The sequence below is a fragment of the Magallana gigas genome, chromosome 6 (genome assembly GCF_963853765.1).
Source record: "Magallana gigas chromosome 6, xbMagGiga1.1, whole genome shotgun sequence".
In the NCBI taxonomy this organism is placed as follows: Eukaryota; Metazoa; Mollusca; class Bivalvia; order Ostreida; family Ostreidae; genus Magallana; species Magallana gigas.
In genome coordinates, this window is record NC_088858.1 from 13,869,143 (window position 1) to 13,887,360 (window position 18,218).

General features: G+C 33.3%; 3 protein-coding genes across 4 annotated transcripts; all 3 read right to left on the reverse strand.

Annotated features, from left to right (window-relative positions):
- Nucleotides 1–2,323: 2,323 nt before the first annotated feature.
- LOC105336843 (uncharacterized) lies at nt 2,324–4,486 on the reverse strand. Its single transcript, XM_011441318.4, has 2 exons — nt 3,847–4,486; nt 2,324–3,106 (listed from the first exon to the last, which is right to left on the reverse strand). Exons 1-2 carry the CDS (start codon nt 4,425–4,427, stop codon nt 2,632–2,634), a joined length of 1,056 nt encoding a protein of 351 aa, XP_011439620.3. The 5' UTR covers nt 4,428–4,486; the 3' UTR covers nt 2,324–2,631.
- Nucleotides 4,487–6,748: 2,262 nt separating this feature from the next.
- LOC105336844 (hypothetical protein) lies at nt 6,749–9,696 on the reverse strand. Its single transcript, XM_034469353.2, has 2 exons — nt 8,619–9,696; nt 6,749–7,620 (listed from the first exon to the last, which is right to left on the reverse strand). The coding sequence occupies exons 1-2, from the start codon at nt 9,197–9,199 to the stop codon at nt 7,146–7,148; spliced, it is 1,056 nt and encodes a 351-aa protein (XP_034325244.2). The 5' UTR covers nt 9,200–9,696; the 3' UTR covers nt 6,749–7,145.
- Nucleotides 9,697–12,279: 2,583 nt separating this feature from the next.
- LOC105336845 (5'-3' exonuclease PLD3) lies at nt 12,280–18,162 on the reverse strand. 2 transcript variants are annotated; one of them, XM_034469351.2, is made up of 10 exons: nt 18,098–18,162; nt 17,320–17,572; nt 16,697–16,880; nt 16,442–16,559; nt 16,205–16,338; nt 15,697–15,897; nt 15,446–15,594; nt 14,957–15,125; nt 14,208–14,310; nt 12,280–14,082 (listed from the first exon to the last, which is right to left on the reverse strand). In XM_034469351.2, the coding sequence occupies exons 2-10, from the start codon at nt 17,544–17,546 to the stop codon at nt 13,883–13,885; spliced, it is 1,485 nt and encodes a 494-aa protein (XP_034325242.2). In that variant the 5' UTR covers nt 17,547–17,572; nt 18,098–18,162; the 3' UTR covers nt 12,280–13,882. The 2 variants fall into 2 exon arrangements, with proteins under 2 accessions (XP_034325242.2, XP_019926421.3); XM_020070862.3 differs by having other exon boundaries at nt 17,320–17,561; nt 18,098–18,151.
- Between the last annotated feature and the right edge of the window lie 56 nt (nt 18,163–18,218).

An 18,218-nucleotide genomic window follows, 5' to 3' on the forward strand; every position in this document is an offset into this window, starting at 1 on the left:
GTTTAAAGATTCTTCCTAATATAGATATAAAATGTGAGTTCTAAAAACAAATTTCAAAAGTTTAATTCATTACACATTACGGAACTTTGAAAAGTAGAAAAATCATCTTAACATGGTAAAACATAACTGCTTAAAAGAATCGCACATTCCCTGCGTTTCAGCGTTTTTGTTTCAGTGAGACTAAGCCACTAAATTTGATTTTTAATTAGAGGTACTTCTGCTTGACCGCATGTGACGTTATTCCACCAAAGATGAACTTGACAATGGATTTACCTATACATTCATTATTGTGAACTAAAGAAAGATTAGAACATATTTAGTGACTGAGTAGACCTGTATGTGTTGCTGAGCGTAAGAATTTATGTATCTTTTAAACACATCATACTTTTTTTTAACGTTGTCGCATTATTTCTTTTTGAAAGTAAAATAGTAAAAGACATCCCACCACTTCACATTCTATTGCAATTCGTTGTTAGACATCAAAGATAAAATGAAAGATAATTAACAATGTAAAAGATCGAAGTAAAATATTTTTTTAATTTCAAAAAGAAAGTAGGTTACAACATGAATATATCTCATACTGTCGTATCATTGTAGGTTGTGACCCTCTGGTCAGTGAGGGGACAGAACATATGACATTGTGTGCTGTCAAATTCTATTTCTATACAATAATAATTACATAACAGTAATAAACTATCGTTAAAACTTTTATATTTTAATTTTCACATTTCAATATTTAAATAAATATGGCATGTTTTTCAATTTTCGGAATTTTTTAAATAAAATCATTCTATACTCATTAAAAATGAAGTTTATTAACGTTTTCATAAAATATTCTGCCTAATTCGTGAGTTTGAAAGCGATGAAATTCAAATGTCGCGATATGCATATTTTCTCTCTCGATCTACCCGCCATGATGTGTGACGTCATATGCGACCTCGAGCGAGAAGGTGCTGTTAGCCATCTTTGTAATTGGATTAGATTTAAACGACAATTAAACTAATTATCACCTATTAAATTGCCGATAACGGGACATGATGGTGTTCTGTGCCTCCTGCGGGTGATTTAGCCACCGAAAATGGGGATTTGGACTGTTGTTTTTTTTTTAAGTTTCCCTTACGAAAGTATGCGGAAATCTTGTGACAAATAGGGGTCTATATGTCGACGAGAGGATTTATAAATAAACATTCAAATCATATATTATTAATTATATGGTACATTTTTGTAATTATAGTTCCATAAATAAATCGTATTCATTTCTCAAAAAGAAAAAAATAGAAATTTATGCACAGGGGCCTGTGTACAAAACGCAAGCTCATCGGAGAAAAATAATGACAGGGGACGCCATTTTGGATACCGCCTCGCTTCATTAGCTGTTTTCTTTTTCTTATTGTTAAACTATACGTTCATGTATGCATCGGTATTGTATACATGATTTTTTCATTCATACATGTAGCTCACCTCTGCAGAAATCATAATTTTAGTACGGTTGGTGAGATTTCTGTGAGTTTTATTTTTTGTGGGAGAAGTCATGGATCGAGTTGTCGATATTGATTGTTTACGCGAGAAATAGACAAAGTTTGTTGATATACATTTATACGTAAATGGATAAAAAAAATACGGAGATGGGATCTTACAGAAATAAACAATAATTAAGGAAAACGTTCTTGCCTGCTTTTATAATCCAGTGTAATATAGAGTAAACAACCTTAGAAAGTTGTGATCAGTTACTGCCGAAGAAACAAACTTCTTGTGCACCACAGTTTTACAATAATGAACATTCTGAGTCGTTAGGAACGCCAAAAACCAAGACTGTTGTAGATTTTAATAAATAAACACCTAAAACAGATTTATTTGAGCTACAATCTCCACTAAGTTTTGTTTACAATGTTTACACGTCGATCAATTTGATCGTCATTGCCGATTTCATCGTCGCTTTTTCGGCAATATCATCGTTTTTTATCCGTACTAGTGGCTCAAACATGTACGACTGAATAATAAGATTCTTTTAATTTAGTCAGCATGTAAAAAAACAACTTACATGGTGAATGAATGTCAAAATTTAAAGAAGATAATGCTAATCCTACAATTTGTTTACAATCAGCTGTTCGAAGAAGGTCGCATGTGACGTCACTGTACCACGTGACACGCTATCTAATTAACGAGTTTTTAAACGATCGGGGCTATAATTTAAATTGATATTATGGCTAATTACCGCTTTTATACCGTTAACAAACTGTTAGGAGTAAATATTAGATACACAAGGAAGCCAAAAAATGTAAAATGTCGTATACTTTAGAAACATGCGATATGTCCTTTAAGTTTTAACTAATCACTTTCGGTTTGACATGAATTCAGTTTATTTGACGAAAGATAAATTAGGAATATTTATTTAAACTATACATGTATGTTAAAACTTTCGGCAAAAACTTGCAATAAATAAAGAGGCAGGATGATTAACAAATTATCCATCAGATCTACCTTAACATTTTAATGAATTGTTGAGATTTGAATTTGATTAATTTCCAATAACCTTATACATAGCTCGTCTTCTCAAGGAGATTAAAAAATCTTCAAAATTAGTCAGCTTTCTTGCAGATAAAATATGTATATCGGTGACCGCAGAGGACACTAGATATGGGTGTCTATGACGGACACATTGGTGGTACTGTTACTGATTCCAGAATCCGCGGACATTTGACTGGAACTTTTGAGGGGCTTATTGATATAATTGCGATCCGTCCTTCTTTTGATGATGATATAAACAACCCCTCTCAGCACTCCTCCAAGGTTGGTGAACATTACCAAAACGGTGATGAACTGCTGAGGGACCACTGCAAAGTTGTGCCACACGCTGACGATGCCCAGGGCCCACCACTGAACGAAAAAAGCGGTCACAAACAGACTCATCAGTTTTGATGCCTTGTGTGATGCTAGGAGAGTTTGTGCCTCGTTCTCGTGTATGGTTTTAATTCGCTTCGACTCCGTGTGGATTTTCCACCATGTCAGCACGTATAGTACCACGTTTATGACTAGAACCATAGTCATTGGAACAGTTGAAAAGAAAATCTGGGCAACGTCTCCCTTGATGGGGTCGAATTGACAGCTGTTAATATATATATTGTTATACATTTATAGACAATTTTGTTTTACAATTATATTATAATTAACCACATTGTTTCTGTCAAAACTCGTTTTTTAAGAGGAATTATTGGTCGTTACTATTTTAAGTCAATATTAATCATTAAAAAAGAAGAGCCCGCCATAAAGATACGGTAAAATACTAGTATTCAAATTTAAATGGTTTTATTTTTACTAAATGATCAAGATTTAAAGGCAAAAATGAAAGGATTCTTTATAGTAGTATACTAATGATAGTATACAGTTAATCAAAACATATCGGAAAACTTTAAGGAAGATCTGGCGGTTAGTTTGTTGATCAACGAGCACTTTAAGGTGATCGCTATTTTTTTTAGTAGAAAGAAGTTTGTAAATGATTTGTACAGTCGGCAAGCACATACATCATGCCACATATAATTTTTTTGTAGGGTTGATATGAACTATTGTGACATCATAAAACAATAATTGACTTTCTCTGCTATATAGATGCAAGCTTGCCATTTTACTACAAACAAAATAGATATTTACTAGTAATATATTCAGAAGTTAACATGTGATTAAGTAATTAAAAAAAATATAACATTATATATACTGCTAGTGTTGTTCTTCTGTGAAGGCGATTTTTTGTTAAACCTAAACGTTGAATAAATAACTGTCATACATATATACATCAATCTCTGTGGATCTTCCAAGAGCTCGCATCATTTTGGATTAATGATATCTTACCCATATCCCATTGGTCCATAATATCCTGATAATGCAGCACTGGCTGACAACACAAAAGGCACGCCAAAGTTTATCACGAGAAGTTTCCAGTCATATTTTCCAAATTCCAACTTCTTCTGTAGGAAAACGAGTCCAAATGCATTGAAAGCTGCTACATGAGTCATCAAAAATTGGGCGGGTGCAATAAACTCGAGGAAGAAGGAGTAGAACTCGCACAACTGTACCGGATACACGTGATCTTTGGTGATGACCATCTGGAGATGGCCTAGGCTCTGGGTTATATTGAATAGTACGTCGCACATCGACAAATAAACAACGAAACGTTCGCTTCTCATCCAGCTGAAAAAAGGTCTTGTTTGGCTCCGAAAAGAAACTACGAGAACAGCAGAGGCGCAGAGCAGGCTCACAAAGATACAGCATAGGGCAGGAACGTGGATATAAAGGAACCAGCCCGTGTCCAGGCCGTATACAGGCAGGTCGTACCCGTCCTGTAGAACGGACTGGGTCCTTTGTGTGGCGTTGTCCATCGACTTTTGTGTAGCATTGTCCATCAACCTATCTGTCGAATTCATTGCCTCCATCTCTAGTCGGAGTGAACACGATTTGTAGTTGTATGTTATATAGATACCCGGTATTCTCTGAAAGATGAATTTATGGTAAACTGAGAATGAATAATTCAAGAAAATTCAATTTGTTGTAATAAAATATTAATGAAATTTTCACGAATTTATATGCACAATATGACATGGTATACGTTGCAATTTGTTCTTCTTTTTCGATAAAAGAAATTAAATTTAGCCAATCACAACTACATCTTATTCAAAATGAAATAAAAGATTTGATTTGACATTTAAAAAACTCAAAAATTTAAGATTAAAAGTTATATCTTTAGCAATTTGAGTTGCATTTTGAAATCTGTCATTTTTTTATGTTTGTATGAACTAGAATTTTAAGTATGATTTAATAAGTATTTAATTTCTATTCCAGTGAAATGTAAAATAAAAAGTTTAAGGAGGCAGCGTTGTCAACAAATAAACCGTCAGATCTTCCCTGGAATTTTAGATACGACGTCATGTCATTAACTAAAAAAACTATCATTTAATAAAGGAAAAATCCATATATTTTAACATTGAGGTTCGAACATATAGCTTTATATTTATACAAAGTTCTTCTGTTCTAGAAGATTAATATAGCTACAGCGTAAAATAACCACAACCATTCGACTCTCTTAATCATAGCATACACTTTTTTAATTTGTATATAATTATGGACCAAGATATCTCTTTCCATGTTAATTAATTTTACAAGTTCCTGAGAAAATGCATCCAAATGATTTAAGATATTCTAAAAGCAGGCTAATATGTTTGGATTTTGCACATCAACACACTCATTTTTTAGCTGAATATCATTTTAAAAAAAATATGCAATTCATCAGATAATTGAGAACTTTAAAAATTCTGATTTCTTCGAAATTTTTTGTAAATATATATCCTTCATTCATATGTAATGGTTTATTTTTACAAACATGGTTATGTTTCCCACAAGAGAATCGTTACCAACGTCATGGTATCATTAAAACAAGGTACCTCACTACTCACGTTTTGATTTCAATGCGCAGATGATCATAATATTTTAAATAAACATGGTTTTATTTATTAATCATCACAGAAAGATTATTATTTCATAATTACACAACATTCATAAAGAAAATTCATTTGAGTACAAGAAACAAACAAGTTTTGTGGGGAACTATTTTTTGAGTGGAAAGCTTTTAAGACGAAAAAGACAGAAACGCGCAATTTTAAAAATTTTCAGTATACATTTCTTTTTATTATACTTTATTCATTATTCACATTTTTAACGCTTGATAGGTTCGTAACATATTCTATAAGTTCTGTATGACAAGTACAAAATTAAATCTTGAGAGAGTGATAAAACTTTAGCATTAAATCATGCAAATATACAGAAAATGTCTGAATTTCCTAAAGCTAAATTTTGCGAGAATTTTACCTTTGAAGCCCTATATCTAAAATTTGACATCACCGACCCCGTGTTTCATTTTGTCAAAATGATAGGGAATACATATCTAGGCAAACTGGATTAATCTTATAAAATTCTCGATATTCAAAAAGCGTTCATTTCTTATCAAATTGTAACTATTATAGGAATTGTCTATTTTAAGTGCAAAAAGGTCACAAAACAATTATGCAGCTTCGTACAATTTTTCGTAATCCCTCTATTCAGTGTGACCATTGTGCATAATTGAAAACAATATTTGAAGAAATAAGTTTGCTTATTCAAAAATACTGACAACAAATCCTATCTAACCAGGTTGAAACTGCATTTTAGGGGCAAAAAGGTCAAATTAAATGGGCTATAACATAGAGGAATGAATACTGACCACCCATTATCTTCGTATGTTTTGTCTACAGATTTCAATGATATACATCTCAAGAAATTCTTGATATAACAACATTGATGAATTGTATACCTTAATGACCATAACATGCAGCAAAAATAATGTATCATGTTATGTTTTTGGAATTTACTATTCACCAAATAATATTAACCTTAACCTATCAGAACATCTATATGAATTTTACTAAAGAATCTTATTGTTTCGGTGGCATGAAACAACTTTAAAAAGAAAGAGCATCATTTTAGAAAATATTTTCAATGTTAAAAAAGTTTTGAATTGTTCAATGTTTGGCCATAAAATACAAGAAAGCTGGAAAAAAGCACAGTGGGTTTCCAACCCCTGACGCACTCTTTATTAACTTTAATTATCAACATTTAAATTACACAGTCATCAAATTGTATATCACAATTCCTATCTACATGTCAATTCATAACACATTTGATTAAATCATTAAAATATGAACAATATTATTCCTTCAGATTTTACGTCAAAAACGTTTATTAAAAAACATTTCTATTGTTTTTACTGCACATATACAATGATAGTTGTAAAATGCCTATTCTATTGCTATAAGACATCAATATTGTAAAAGCTAATATACAAGATATACAATTTATACTTAAACATTATGGTTTATTTAAAAAGAGAAGACTTTGTACCTCACAATCCCAGATTGCCATATCATTGTAAGTGTATTGTGACCCTGTGGTCAGTGAGGGGACAGAACGTGGACATTGTGTGCTGTCCAATTCTATTTTTTTTTATGTGTGTTAATTTGACAAAAATCTAGTTAAAGAAATATCTATTCAACCTATGTTAAAGTTGATGCAAGAATTAAATTTAGATACATATCATTGTCATTCATTGATAAAGGCAGACCTTAGACCTGTGTGTCTATGACGGACACATTGGTGGTACTGTTACTGATTCCAGAATCCGCAGACATCTGACTGGAACTTTTGAGGGGCTTAGAGCTATAATTGCGGTCTCTCCTTCTTTTGATGATGATATACACAATCCCATTCAATACACCACCAAGGTTGGTGAACATGACCACAACGGTAAAGAACTGCTGAGGGACCACTGCAAAGTTTTGCCAAACACTGATGATGCCCAGGGCCCACCACTGAACGAAAAAAGCTGTCACAAACAGACTCATCAGTTTTGCCGCTTTGTGGGACGCGCGGATAGTTTGAGCCTCGTTTCCAAGCATGGTTTTGATTCGCTTCGACTCTGTGTGGATTTTCCACCATGTCATCACGTATAGTACCACGTTTATAACCAGAACCACTGTCATTGGAACAGTCGTGAAGAAAATGTTGGCAAAGGCTCCTTTGACTCCGTCGAAATAGCAACTGTTAAATAAATTATATATGAGACTTAGTATTGTGTCATGTTGTAAATTTTGAATTTACCGGGTGGCAGTAAATACAAAATTTACAACATGACAACTGAATAAAGTGGATATCACCGGAAATTTTTTGGTAATACACAATGAGTTTTACGGTATACAAATGAATCAAGAGCACCTGTTGTTACGTTATTATATTTGTTTTAAGATATATTTAGCCTTTAAAGGTATCGCAACCAACGCTAAGATTATTTTGTAATCTTTTTCATTCAACTGTAGAGTGCTGATATTTCAGCCAAAAAACAGTGTATTGCATTTGATAATTTACTAATAATTTAATGCCACTCCTATTTTTTTGATGCACTGCCTTGTTTCAAACACAATAATCGTTCATTTATAATTAAAGTTGAATTCTGGATATGTGTTTGGTTTGTGAACACAAATTGTTAATCCAATGTCTATATACACATGCTAGTAAGCAATTGTTATAGATTTATATATTTTTTTGGTTTCGTTTTTTTAAACGCATGCAATAGCCTTTTTTTTGTTTTCTCCTGTGACTGGACATTTTTCATCAAATTCCTGAATTGAAAAGGTTTTGTACAAGTTATTATATTTTGATGAACTTTATTTGAAACTACAAATTGTGGGGTTTTGCACTGGTCATAATTTGTAACGCCTACAAAGGGTAAGTCTTCAACGAACCTAACACTGTTTTTCATTTACACGAAAACATTAAATGAAACTCGTACTGTTTTAGGCATGCATTTGAGCAGTGCAAGAATTCCATCGGTTTGTGAATACAGTGGTGATTTCGCCTATCTATTAGAATTAAAAGACATGTTGTTTTTACTTGGTTTTCTATACCGTGTTTATTTTTTTTTTTACAGAAGTGATAGCGATGTGGACATTGCGTACGCTGTGGAATGAAAATCCGTTTATGTTTATCCTTGTGTATCAGACATGCAATAGCTTACAACATTTGGCTAACCAATGCCTTACTAAGATCCAGATGGTCCGTAATATCCGAAATTCACGGCACATACTGACAACACGAAAGGTACGCCAAAGGTATACAAAAGAAGCTTCCAGTCATATTTGCCAAGTTTAAACTGCTTTTGTAGGTAGATAAGTCCAAATGCGTTTATGGCCGCTACATTCGTCATCAGGAGTTGAGCAGAGACAAATTCCCCGATAAAGAAGGAGTAGAATTCGCACAACTCTTCCGGATACACGTGATCTTTGGTGATGACCATCTGAAGATGGTCCATGCTATGTGTCACATTAAACAGTGCGTCACACATCGACAAATAAACTACAAAACGTTCGCTTCTCATCCAGCTGAAAAAAGGTCTTGTTTGGCTCCGAAAGGACGCTATGATAACAGCAGAGGCGCAGAACAGGCTCAAAAAGATACAGCAAAGGGCAGGGACGTGGATATAAAGGAACCAGCCCGTGTCCAGGCCGTACACAGGCAGGTCGTACCCGTCCTGTAAAACGGACTGGGTCCTTTCTGTGGCGTTGCCCATCAACTTTTGTGTAGAGTTGTCCATCGACATGCGTGTCGAATTCACCGCCTCCATGCTGCGTCAGGGCAAGCACGATGTCTATTTCTCCGTCCTTTCAATTAGTCTGAAAATGAATGATTATCAAAGAAGAATAAATACTTTCACTTCACTATCTTTCGCCATTAGCTAATTGCTGCCGGATTATTAGCACCTAATTGTGTCTTTGATAAGAATCCTGAGAGGGTTCTTATAAACCAAGGCTATTTAGATCTCAACCCCTGGGACTTTGGACTATGAACCATGCACAATTTGGAAATTATTACTCACTCTAACATCGCCACAAGGTTCATCCTTGCATTGGTATCGTGTATCGATGTAATAATCACAGACATTTGTCTGAATGTAGCTTCGTTTAACTTTTACAAAACCTTTAATGAAAAAATTAAAACTTCACTCTTTGAATAAAAGTTTTGATTCTTGAACCTAAAATAAAGTTATAATTTAGTTTTAAACATTACAACACAGCAGGGAAGAGAAGCTATTTGCTATCGCTTTTTATTTAATTTGATTTCAGAGAAGTGAAAGGCTCTTATTATCTATATATATTATCTATGCTTATTGGTGGTCTCCTGACCGAGATATATCCGTCCCACGGTGGAAATTGTCTACGGACCATCTAATCGGGTAATCTCATTCCCCTGCTCTACATAACACATGGTAGCATAGTTTGGTGTCGTTTGTTGGCTAGTACTGTATATTGAGGGTTTTTTTTAAATTTCGTTACGGTCCTCAACACTTTTCAGTGGCAAAAGCTTGTCAAACAAAAAAAACAACCCTGCAATATATTTAAAGGTATGCTATTCTAGCATCTGCACAGTTTAAAATAGATTTACATTTGCAAATATGCTTCCTTATATGAAACAATAGAAGAGTGAAAATGTTCGATTCTGTGTAAACGTTTCCGAGACGATCATAATGATCATAACCGCATGCGCTTATCGCTTGAGGGTTACAATATTGTAAACGTAAAAACACCGTTACATTAATGATTCTGAACGATTTGTCTTTTTCAAACGTAAATATAAGTTTAAAAAAGCAATGTTAAAAAGTTCAGTGGGATATCAACTTGGTTGGTACGTGATCAAATCTTCTGAGAAGCCCTTCGGGCTTCACAGGATTTGATCACGTGACCAACCAATTAGTTCAGATCCCGGTTAACTTTTAAAATTGCTGATTATTTCTTACATAAAAATAGCAATTTTCTATATAAAACACCCCATAATTTTCAATATATTCATAACATATACTACTGAGTAAGTTAAATATTCCTGACTTATGCGAATGTGGGATCTACGGGTCAGATTTCTGGTGCCATATCCACTTCGGTAAGAGTTAGATTTCTTGTGTGATACAGACATTTCCAAATGCAATTATCATAGAATAAATCCCTAACGTAATGACGTACTGTAAGAAAAAAATGTCACGGGGTGTGGAGGACCCTTGACGTATGTGAAATAAATAAATATACAAATACAAACGTTGATCGGCTTTTACGCCACTTATCGATAACTGACGTCACCACAAATATCAACAAGACGTTGTGTGCCTGCTAGCTATGCTATTATTGAAGAACCATGTGTATTCATCATGTAAAACGCTCGATGTACCTTACAACAAAATATCCCAATCAATGAAACAAGGGAGACGCGTATTTGAAGATTAAATTCTTATTACGTTTTATTCAAAGGATTTTAGTAAGAGAAAGATTTTCTTATTAACGCTAAAAAATTACATGTAGAAGCAAATAAATTCAAAAACCTCAATAAGTGGTGCAAGCAGATTAATAAGAGATACTGGTAGGTGGAGACAACAATTTAAAGGGTTAAAGCCCTTAGAATAGCCATTAAAAACAATTATTGAAATCATGCAGAGAAGGATGTATCACAAAATGAGGGTTGTGTCGCAAAACGTTTTCACGGCATACTAAGGAGTTCTTAGGTATACTGGTTGTAATCAAAATCATGTGAACAAAATACTCACCCAATATGCATGGTTGACACCTTCTGTGCTACAACTCGTGCGAAAACAAAATCATCTGTCGCCATGCACTCATGAATCATAAAATGTCACGTCTTTTCTTTAACCATAGAAAAACCAAATTAAAGTGATAATTTTGAATCAATAAATGCATTTTTTTTAAAATTTTTGTACTTTCATTAAAAAAAATTATACAGCTTGTGCAAGTTATCTAATTTAGCCGAACTTTTTAAACTAAGTATCCATTTCTGTTTCAGTTTGCTATTATGAAGTTTAAAAGCATTGTATTGACGTACTAGACTGTACACATTGTTTAAAGTGTAAATGAAGCTCCTTGTGAACTTTGAAAATCATCACAGCGCAAAGAATATCACTCGAAGCCTTAGTTCTGCAGTCAACAGAGCGAATAGACTGACAGTGTACGCTGCAGCATGTACGTTGCAAAATCAAAGACATCATGTTCCGTCATAGAAATTAAAATAAGATTGGATTTTTCACACATTTTTTATCCAAATGAATGCTTGGGAAATACTGTGTACTTGAAAATTCTTGTTTTTATTAGTTTGTTTTGGTTTGTGTTAATTACAAAACGTTGTCATCCAATGAGATGAGCACTGCTTAACGGTACCTGTGGGATCAAACAGTGAAATGATACTGGAAAAAACCCCGACTGAAACAGGTTATAGCGTGAATCTTTGGTGTGGAATGACACATCTGGAAATTACTTAAATCAACAGTAAATTATTTGATTATGAAATATATAATGATAAATAAACTGTACACGTCAATTTAGCGAAAAATTACATTTTGGGGATAAAAAATGAATATCTAAAAAATTCACTTCAGTAACTAAAAACAAAAGCCCCTGCAGTATTTGAACTCGGGATGTACAGATCACAAGCCCGGCACTTTATCAACTCCGCTATGGAGTAAATCAAATGTTCTTGTCGATAAAATCCTTTTAATAAAACGAAATGTCGCTTTGATCAGAGGCCAGCCATTTAGTGATGATGTGTTATTCCACCTTAATGAAACTGTACTTTTCTGTTTTGAAACATGTAACATTTACAATCACATCCAAATCAATCACAGACAAGAAACAGAGGAGAGAAAATAAATATTTGATTGATTGTGTGTATTGGGAATAGTGGTATAGTTCTTTGATGGATCACTCAGTAAAAGTAATTGTTCTGGAGTGAATAACATAGACTCTATCAATCTTTATACAAATCGATTTCCACATCTTTACAAACACGTTCAAGCATTTACAGTATGCAGTCGCTATAAATATGATAAAAAAATATGCTTTTTTCTAATGTGATAAAAAAAATGTATACAGGTCAGAAAGCATACAGATTGTTTGTTTGACATAGTTGGCACACATGGTTTCTAAGTCCAATAATGATAAGGTTAATACATACAGCTTTACATGTCTTTAACAGTGTAAGTGAAATATACATGTATAAGTAATACTTAATGAAATTAATAAGTGACTAGTTTACATTTTGTGGATCATCTTTCAAATTAAGAGGCATGGTCACGATTTTGGTCAATCACAATTTATTTCTCTGTTTTAAATATTTTCATAACAAAGAATTGAACTCTGTATCTTGCTTATATATCTACAATTGACACTCAATTTTGGTTGATCTTTAGAAATGCATTACTAAAGCATTGTAAACAATATGAATAGAAAATAAAATTTTACCAAATTGTGACAATGCCCATTTAATTTTGCTTAATACATATTAATGAACCTTTACATTTATATATGTATATATACATTAATGAGACATTAATAAAGGAATGTAAACAAGGGAAGAATAAGAGAATCTAAGTTTTCCAAGAATTGGTGTATTACTGAATGGAAAAAAAGGCACTTTCATCTTAATCCTTCAAAATGCCTCAAAGCTGTATTGCACTATATCCCAATTTTTTAAGGTCATTTTGGGGGGGGGGGGGGGGGTCATTTTGCATAATGAATATTTTCAATTTTTATACAGGAAAAGTTTGACAGACATCAGTTTATTTTCTTTCAGATAGCAGCTTTCTCAAACTGGAAAATCAACAGTAATCAAACCTAGGACGAAAGACTGGATCTATTTCAACATTGGATTTTTATAAAAATCGTACAAAACTTGTATTAAGGACACACAAAACTTTCCTAAATTTTATATAATTTTCCTTGATATATTATTAATTATCTATCAACATTTAAACCTGTTAATTCCCTAAAATTCAGGGTACATTACCAGCTATTTTTGGAGATAGAATATTTAGAATTTTCCCTTAAACAGCATGCAAAATGCAGTTGAATGCTTATAAATTAAGTCATAGTATATATTCTTTATCGAACCCATTATATCTACTAGTAAATGTCATATAACATGAAAATATAATTATGGATTTACCTAGTGATTATAAAAAAAAATTAGAAAAAAATGGAAGATACAGGTAGGTCACATCTGATCTTAAGTGTTATTAATGATAATTCAGAATTAATATTAGGAAAATTATAACTTGGATTAAATATTTTGCATAGGCCATTACATAAATAATTATTTTTTACATCATTTTCTATTGATGGTATCTAAGATATTGGTGTTCAAAATATCGAAGTTCAACTTAAAATGATAATGACCCTGAATTTCAGGTTAAACTACCTGAGCAAAAGTATGCACAAAGCCATCTGTCATCCTTAATTGCCCAAAAATAAATCGTCTACAGTTCACTATGATAATCATTCTTATAGTGACGTTTAAAGGGGAAGTCCCAGATATTGGTGGAATAGTTTGAGTTCCAGTCTCTCAGGAAAATGTCCTCCACCTGCTGCCTGACATCTGCTTGAGTTTTATTCTGATTGACGATCAACCCTATTCCACCCGTGTCGATGAAGTAATCTGCCGACCAGTTCGACGTACCTGCAATTAATTCAGGCAATCAGTATTTTCAACATAATGTGAAAGATAAAAACTATGAAATACAGATAGAAGGGTCTTATCTACAAAATACAGATAGAAGGCACTAACTTTGCAAGAAAACGTACCTATAAAAGCAGTTTTATCAGTCACCATGTACTTATTATGATTGACGCGAGCAAAAGGGATCTTCTTCTGATCTTCAGTGAAGGCTGGAACCTCAAATATTTTCTGAAATTTTCAAAGAAATCTCCTTTACATGGGTTTATCTTGATGGTGTGTTCATGAACTATTTACAAGTTAAAAAATCATTTTTTAATTGGGTTTTTAAGTAGTTGTGGCAATAGTGTTTCATGAATTATATGGCATGTACTTTACCTATGCAAAAAATAAATGCACTTTTAACATGTAAATATAAAACAATTTAGCATTAACTGCCCCAGGTTTTAGCAATCATTTTCAAGGTTTCAACCAATCCTTGAGTAAATAAAATACTTGATAACTAATGGAAGGTATTAATTGTTAAACACATTAATTTTAAACAGGCAGTAATGCTGGCAAAATAGGCCAAGTTTAGCAAACAATGGAGTGGCTGATGTGAAACATCAAATAGATATTGTTTGCTCAAGGAAAATATCATAAATTGCTTCATTCTATATTTTTTATAAAAAAATCATTATATGCAGTTTTATTTCCTGCAAGAAACAGCTTTCATTATTTGTATAACTCCTCTTAATTCATAAAATTCCATTGGATAAAAATACCAATGTCTTCAGTATCTGGCATATATCATCAGAATTTGTTAAAAGTAAGCAACAGCTAAAACAGTGTAACAATTGAAAAACCTGACTGAGTATCATCAACAGTCAAAGCTTACCACATTTATATTTATCTTAGGGTAACCGTTAAACCTCATCTCAGCCAGGGACTTGAGGTACTTTGGCATATCCTCCCAGGTATGATTCCAGTAACTGATCAGCAATGACACGTTGACTCTTCTATCAAAGGCCGCTCTTCTCAATGCATCGTCAATTACTGGCCAATATCTTTTTAAAGAAAAAAAAAATTATTCTGTCTTCTGGGTGTCTTTATTTTTTTACCAATATATTTATGGAAGTACATGTATCTTATAATCTCAAAGGATTTTTTTTAAAACAACTTATGAGATCTTATAACATGTAACCCTATTTTATATGCTGAATAATAAAAAATCTAACAAGAATTTAATAATTTTTAAATGTAGCGAATAACACGGGGGTGGCAATGGTTTAACTGGTTTTTTGATGATTGAGAGGCAGTATACATCATCCATTCAGATAAAGCTTAGTCTCTGTTTAATTTTAATGAATGTACCATCAAATGTTACCTTCTATGTTCCCCACTCTTTGGAAACTGAGTTGTTGGAAAATAATCCATGACTGCCACATAGACAAACTTCTCTGCACTGTCGATAACATTGACAATGGCATCTACATCAATGGTTCTCCCTTCTGGGCATAACTCGGGAGGAGAGCTCTACAAATGATTGACAACTCTCTCAGTCCAAAAAATAAACAAACAAAAATAAGAAGATGGAGAAGAAAGATAGATGTACATGCCCTTGTAAAGTTGACTTACTGATAGATAAGTGGTTGCCTGGGAATCATTGAATTTTATCACCATACTGGTATTGTCATTGATTCCAGTGGATAAATTGGGTGGCCAGTTTTGGGGAATGGTAGCATTGGGAGCCCCTAACATCAAGTACACATCAAAAATCTTCCCCATGTCTTTGGCCAGACAGCTGCAGTTGTATACAACAGCTCCCAGCTCTTTGACCTAAAAATATAAATTCACAATCTCCTAAACATTATACAGCAAATGTTCAATTCAACAATTATACATCTACATGTATTAACCAACTATCTTAGTTCCTACAATCTTGAACATGGTCAGCCCTTATAAGGAGGAACTGCAATCCAGTTGTTCAATAAACTACCAGTCTATATGCTGATTGTTCATAACCTTTACATAGAAAAAATACTGTTCGGACACAAGTAATCTATACTTGTACCAGTAGACAAACTTGTAAGGTACTGGGGTAATCTTGATTTATAAGTACCTAGGGACTGAATAAGCTTCCTACCTGGGTAAGTGATCTCCAATCGAGGTTGGCACTGCCTACGTAGAAATGCTGTCTATCAATCAGCCACATTTTGGTGTGCAAAATTCCAGAGCCAAACCACTTCTTGAAGTTCAAAGTTCTTACTTGTGCACCAGCTAATGAAATAAATAGCAGATATATACTTAAATGTGTTGTGTATTGTTAACATTCATTTATAATGCATGAGCAGCAGGAATATTAAGATATGATTTTTTTTACCATATTTTGCAAGATAATCGGTGTTGGCATTAACTCCATTAGGTTCATTTTGAGCAATTTTAATTGGAATCTTTCTGTCATGGCCTGCTTTAGCCAGAGTCTTTAACACTGTTTCTCCCTTTGAAAAAGAAGTAAGGTAAATAAAATTCAGCATTTTTTCCTTAAATTGATAGCACACTTATACTTAGTATCCTTAATCAAAATGACACAAAATGTTAATTATCTGATTTAGTGTCAAGTTCAAAGATGTCAAACCTCCCAAGAGGAATTGTCATGGAAAGCTATGTCTGAGCCATTCAGAGTCCAGTAAAACGAAGCAATCTCTATGCTTTTTGTTGCAGCTTCCATCAAGTTCATTAACCCTGAGAAAGTTGATGGATGTGATGGGGAGCCGGCTTTATATGTTAAACCAACAGGTATGCTCTCCACCAATGACAGTCTGTAAAATAGTGAATTATTATTAAAAATATTATAATGATAAAAAGTACTGTATACAGGGAATTATTTGTCCCTGTTTTATTTTCGCCCCTTTTGCCCTCATTTTCAGCAGGCGAATTTAAGACTGGGCAAATTCAAATGTTTTAAATTATCTCTCTTTAAACACAGCTGTGTCTGGACGAATTTAAGAAAAGGCGAGACTGTTTGCAAGTGAAGAAGGGTAAAATCAACATAGTGTGAAAATAACCCTGCATACTTTTATTTTAATTGTTGTAAACCTGACAAAAAATGGTATGATGTTTGTTTGATCTAAGACCTGATCACATTATTATCTCGTGTGTCACTCCTAAAGCTGCCTAATTTATGTTAAGTATCATCAAATTCTTTCATGCGTGTAACCATGATACCAATAATTGTCACTTATATCGAGATAAACTTACACACACTGATCCTGACACACTGGAGCCGCATGTACAGGTTTTGGGGTGTCATCACTTTTGCTGTGTTGATAACCCACGAAATAATATACAACCAGTCCCACTGCTACTCCAATGGTAGAGGCAAATAATATTCCAAAGAACACATTTCGTAATCCCACTGATTTTTTTTTCTTCCCGAACACTAAATCTGGATCCAGTGGCATATCGTACTGTATATTAGAATCCATGGTGATTTCTTGTTCCTACAGTAACACTAAATAAAAAAATTCACATGGCATATTTTATAGACAGACAGTTGTACTTGTACAATGGTAAACGCTTTGGAAGGTATTTCATATTGAAATATAGATTAATTTATTATTAAGACCGCAGCCCCTACCACCCGTTCAGACGCCCTTGCCACTAGTTATAGTCTGTCTCAAGATATTTATGCAGCACATTGTATCTATGCCGATTTTTAATCAAAATACACATACATATGAAAGAAGTGCAATTGAAATCCACGAAAGGGGATATTTCCAAGATATCTTCATTAATGACATATTTATATTTTTTACTCGTAAAAATTCACAGGGAAGAAAACATATTCCTTACGGAGATTTATGATAGGGTTTTCACCATTCGGAAGTCATATCATAATCTTCTTGAATAGTTTGGAAATATGCGATGCCTTACAATTAGATTTAAAAAATCGACATTAATGTTTAAGACTGTCATATAACATGAAAAAAGAGTCGTGTGACATTGAAGATACAATACAATTTTCTAAAATTCTTACTTTGAGTAGTTTGACAGTTCAAAACTTCGAGCCTTGTGACCACTTAAGATATTAAGTCGTACGTGGTTCAACTGAAGAAGATGTATATATTTTTGTAATTTAGTCGGTCTTAGGAAGATTC

Bases quoted from the DNA above. Each gene is read 5' to 3' on its own strand.
- LOC105336843 (XM_011441318.4), bottom strand. From the start codon at position 4,427: ATGGAGGCAATGAATTCGACAGATAGGTTGATGGACAATGCTACACAA. The intron at 3,107-3,846 runs GTAAGATATCAT...ATATATTAACAG, and splicing joins TATGGACCAATGGGATATGG to CTGTCAATTCGACCCCATCA.
- LOC105336844 (XM_034469353.2), bottom strand. From the start codon at position 9,199: ATGGAGGCGGTGAATTCGACACGCATGTCGATGGACAACTCTACACAA. The intron at 7,621-8,618 runs GTAAGGCATTGG...TTTATTTAACAG, and splicing joins TACGGACCATCTGGATCTTA to TTGCTATTTCGACGGAGTCA.
- LOC105336845 (XM_034469351.2), bottom strand. From the start codon at position 17,546: ATGGATTCTAATATACAGTACGATATGCCACTGGATCCAGATTTAGTG. The intron at 15,595-15,696 runs GTAAGTCAACTT...AATCATTTGTAG, and splicing joins AGGCAACCACTTATCTATCA to AGCTCTCCTCCCGAGTTATG. The intron at 14,311-14,956 runs GTAAGCTTTGAC...TGAAAATTTCAG, and splicing joins CTAAGATAAATATAAATGTG to AAAATATTTGAGGTTCCAGC.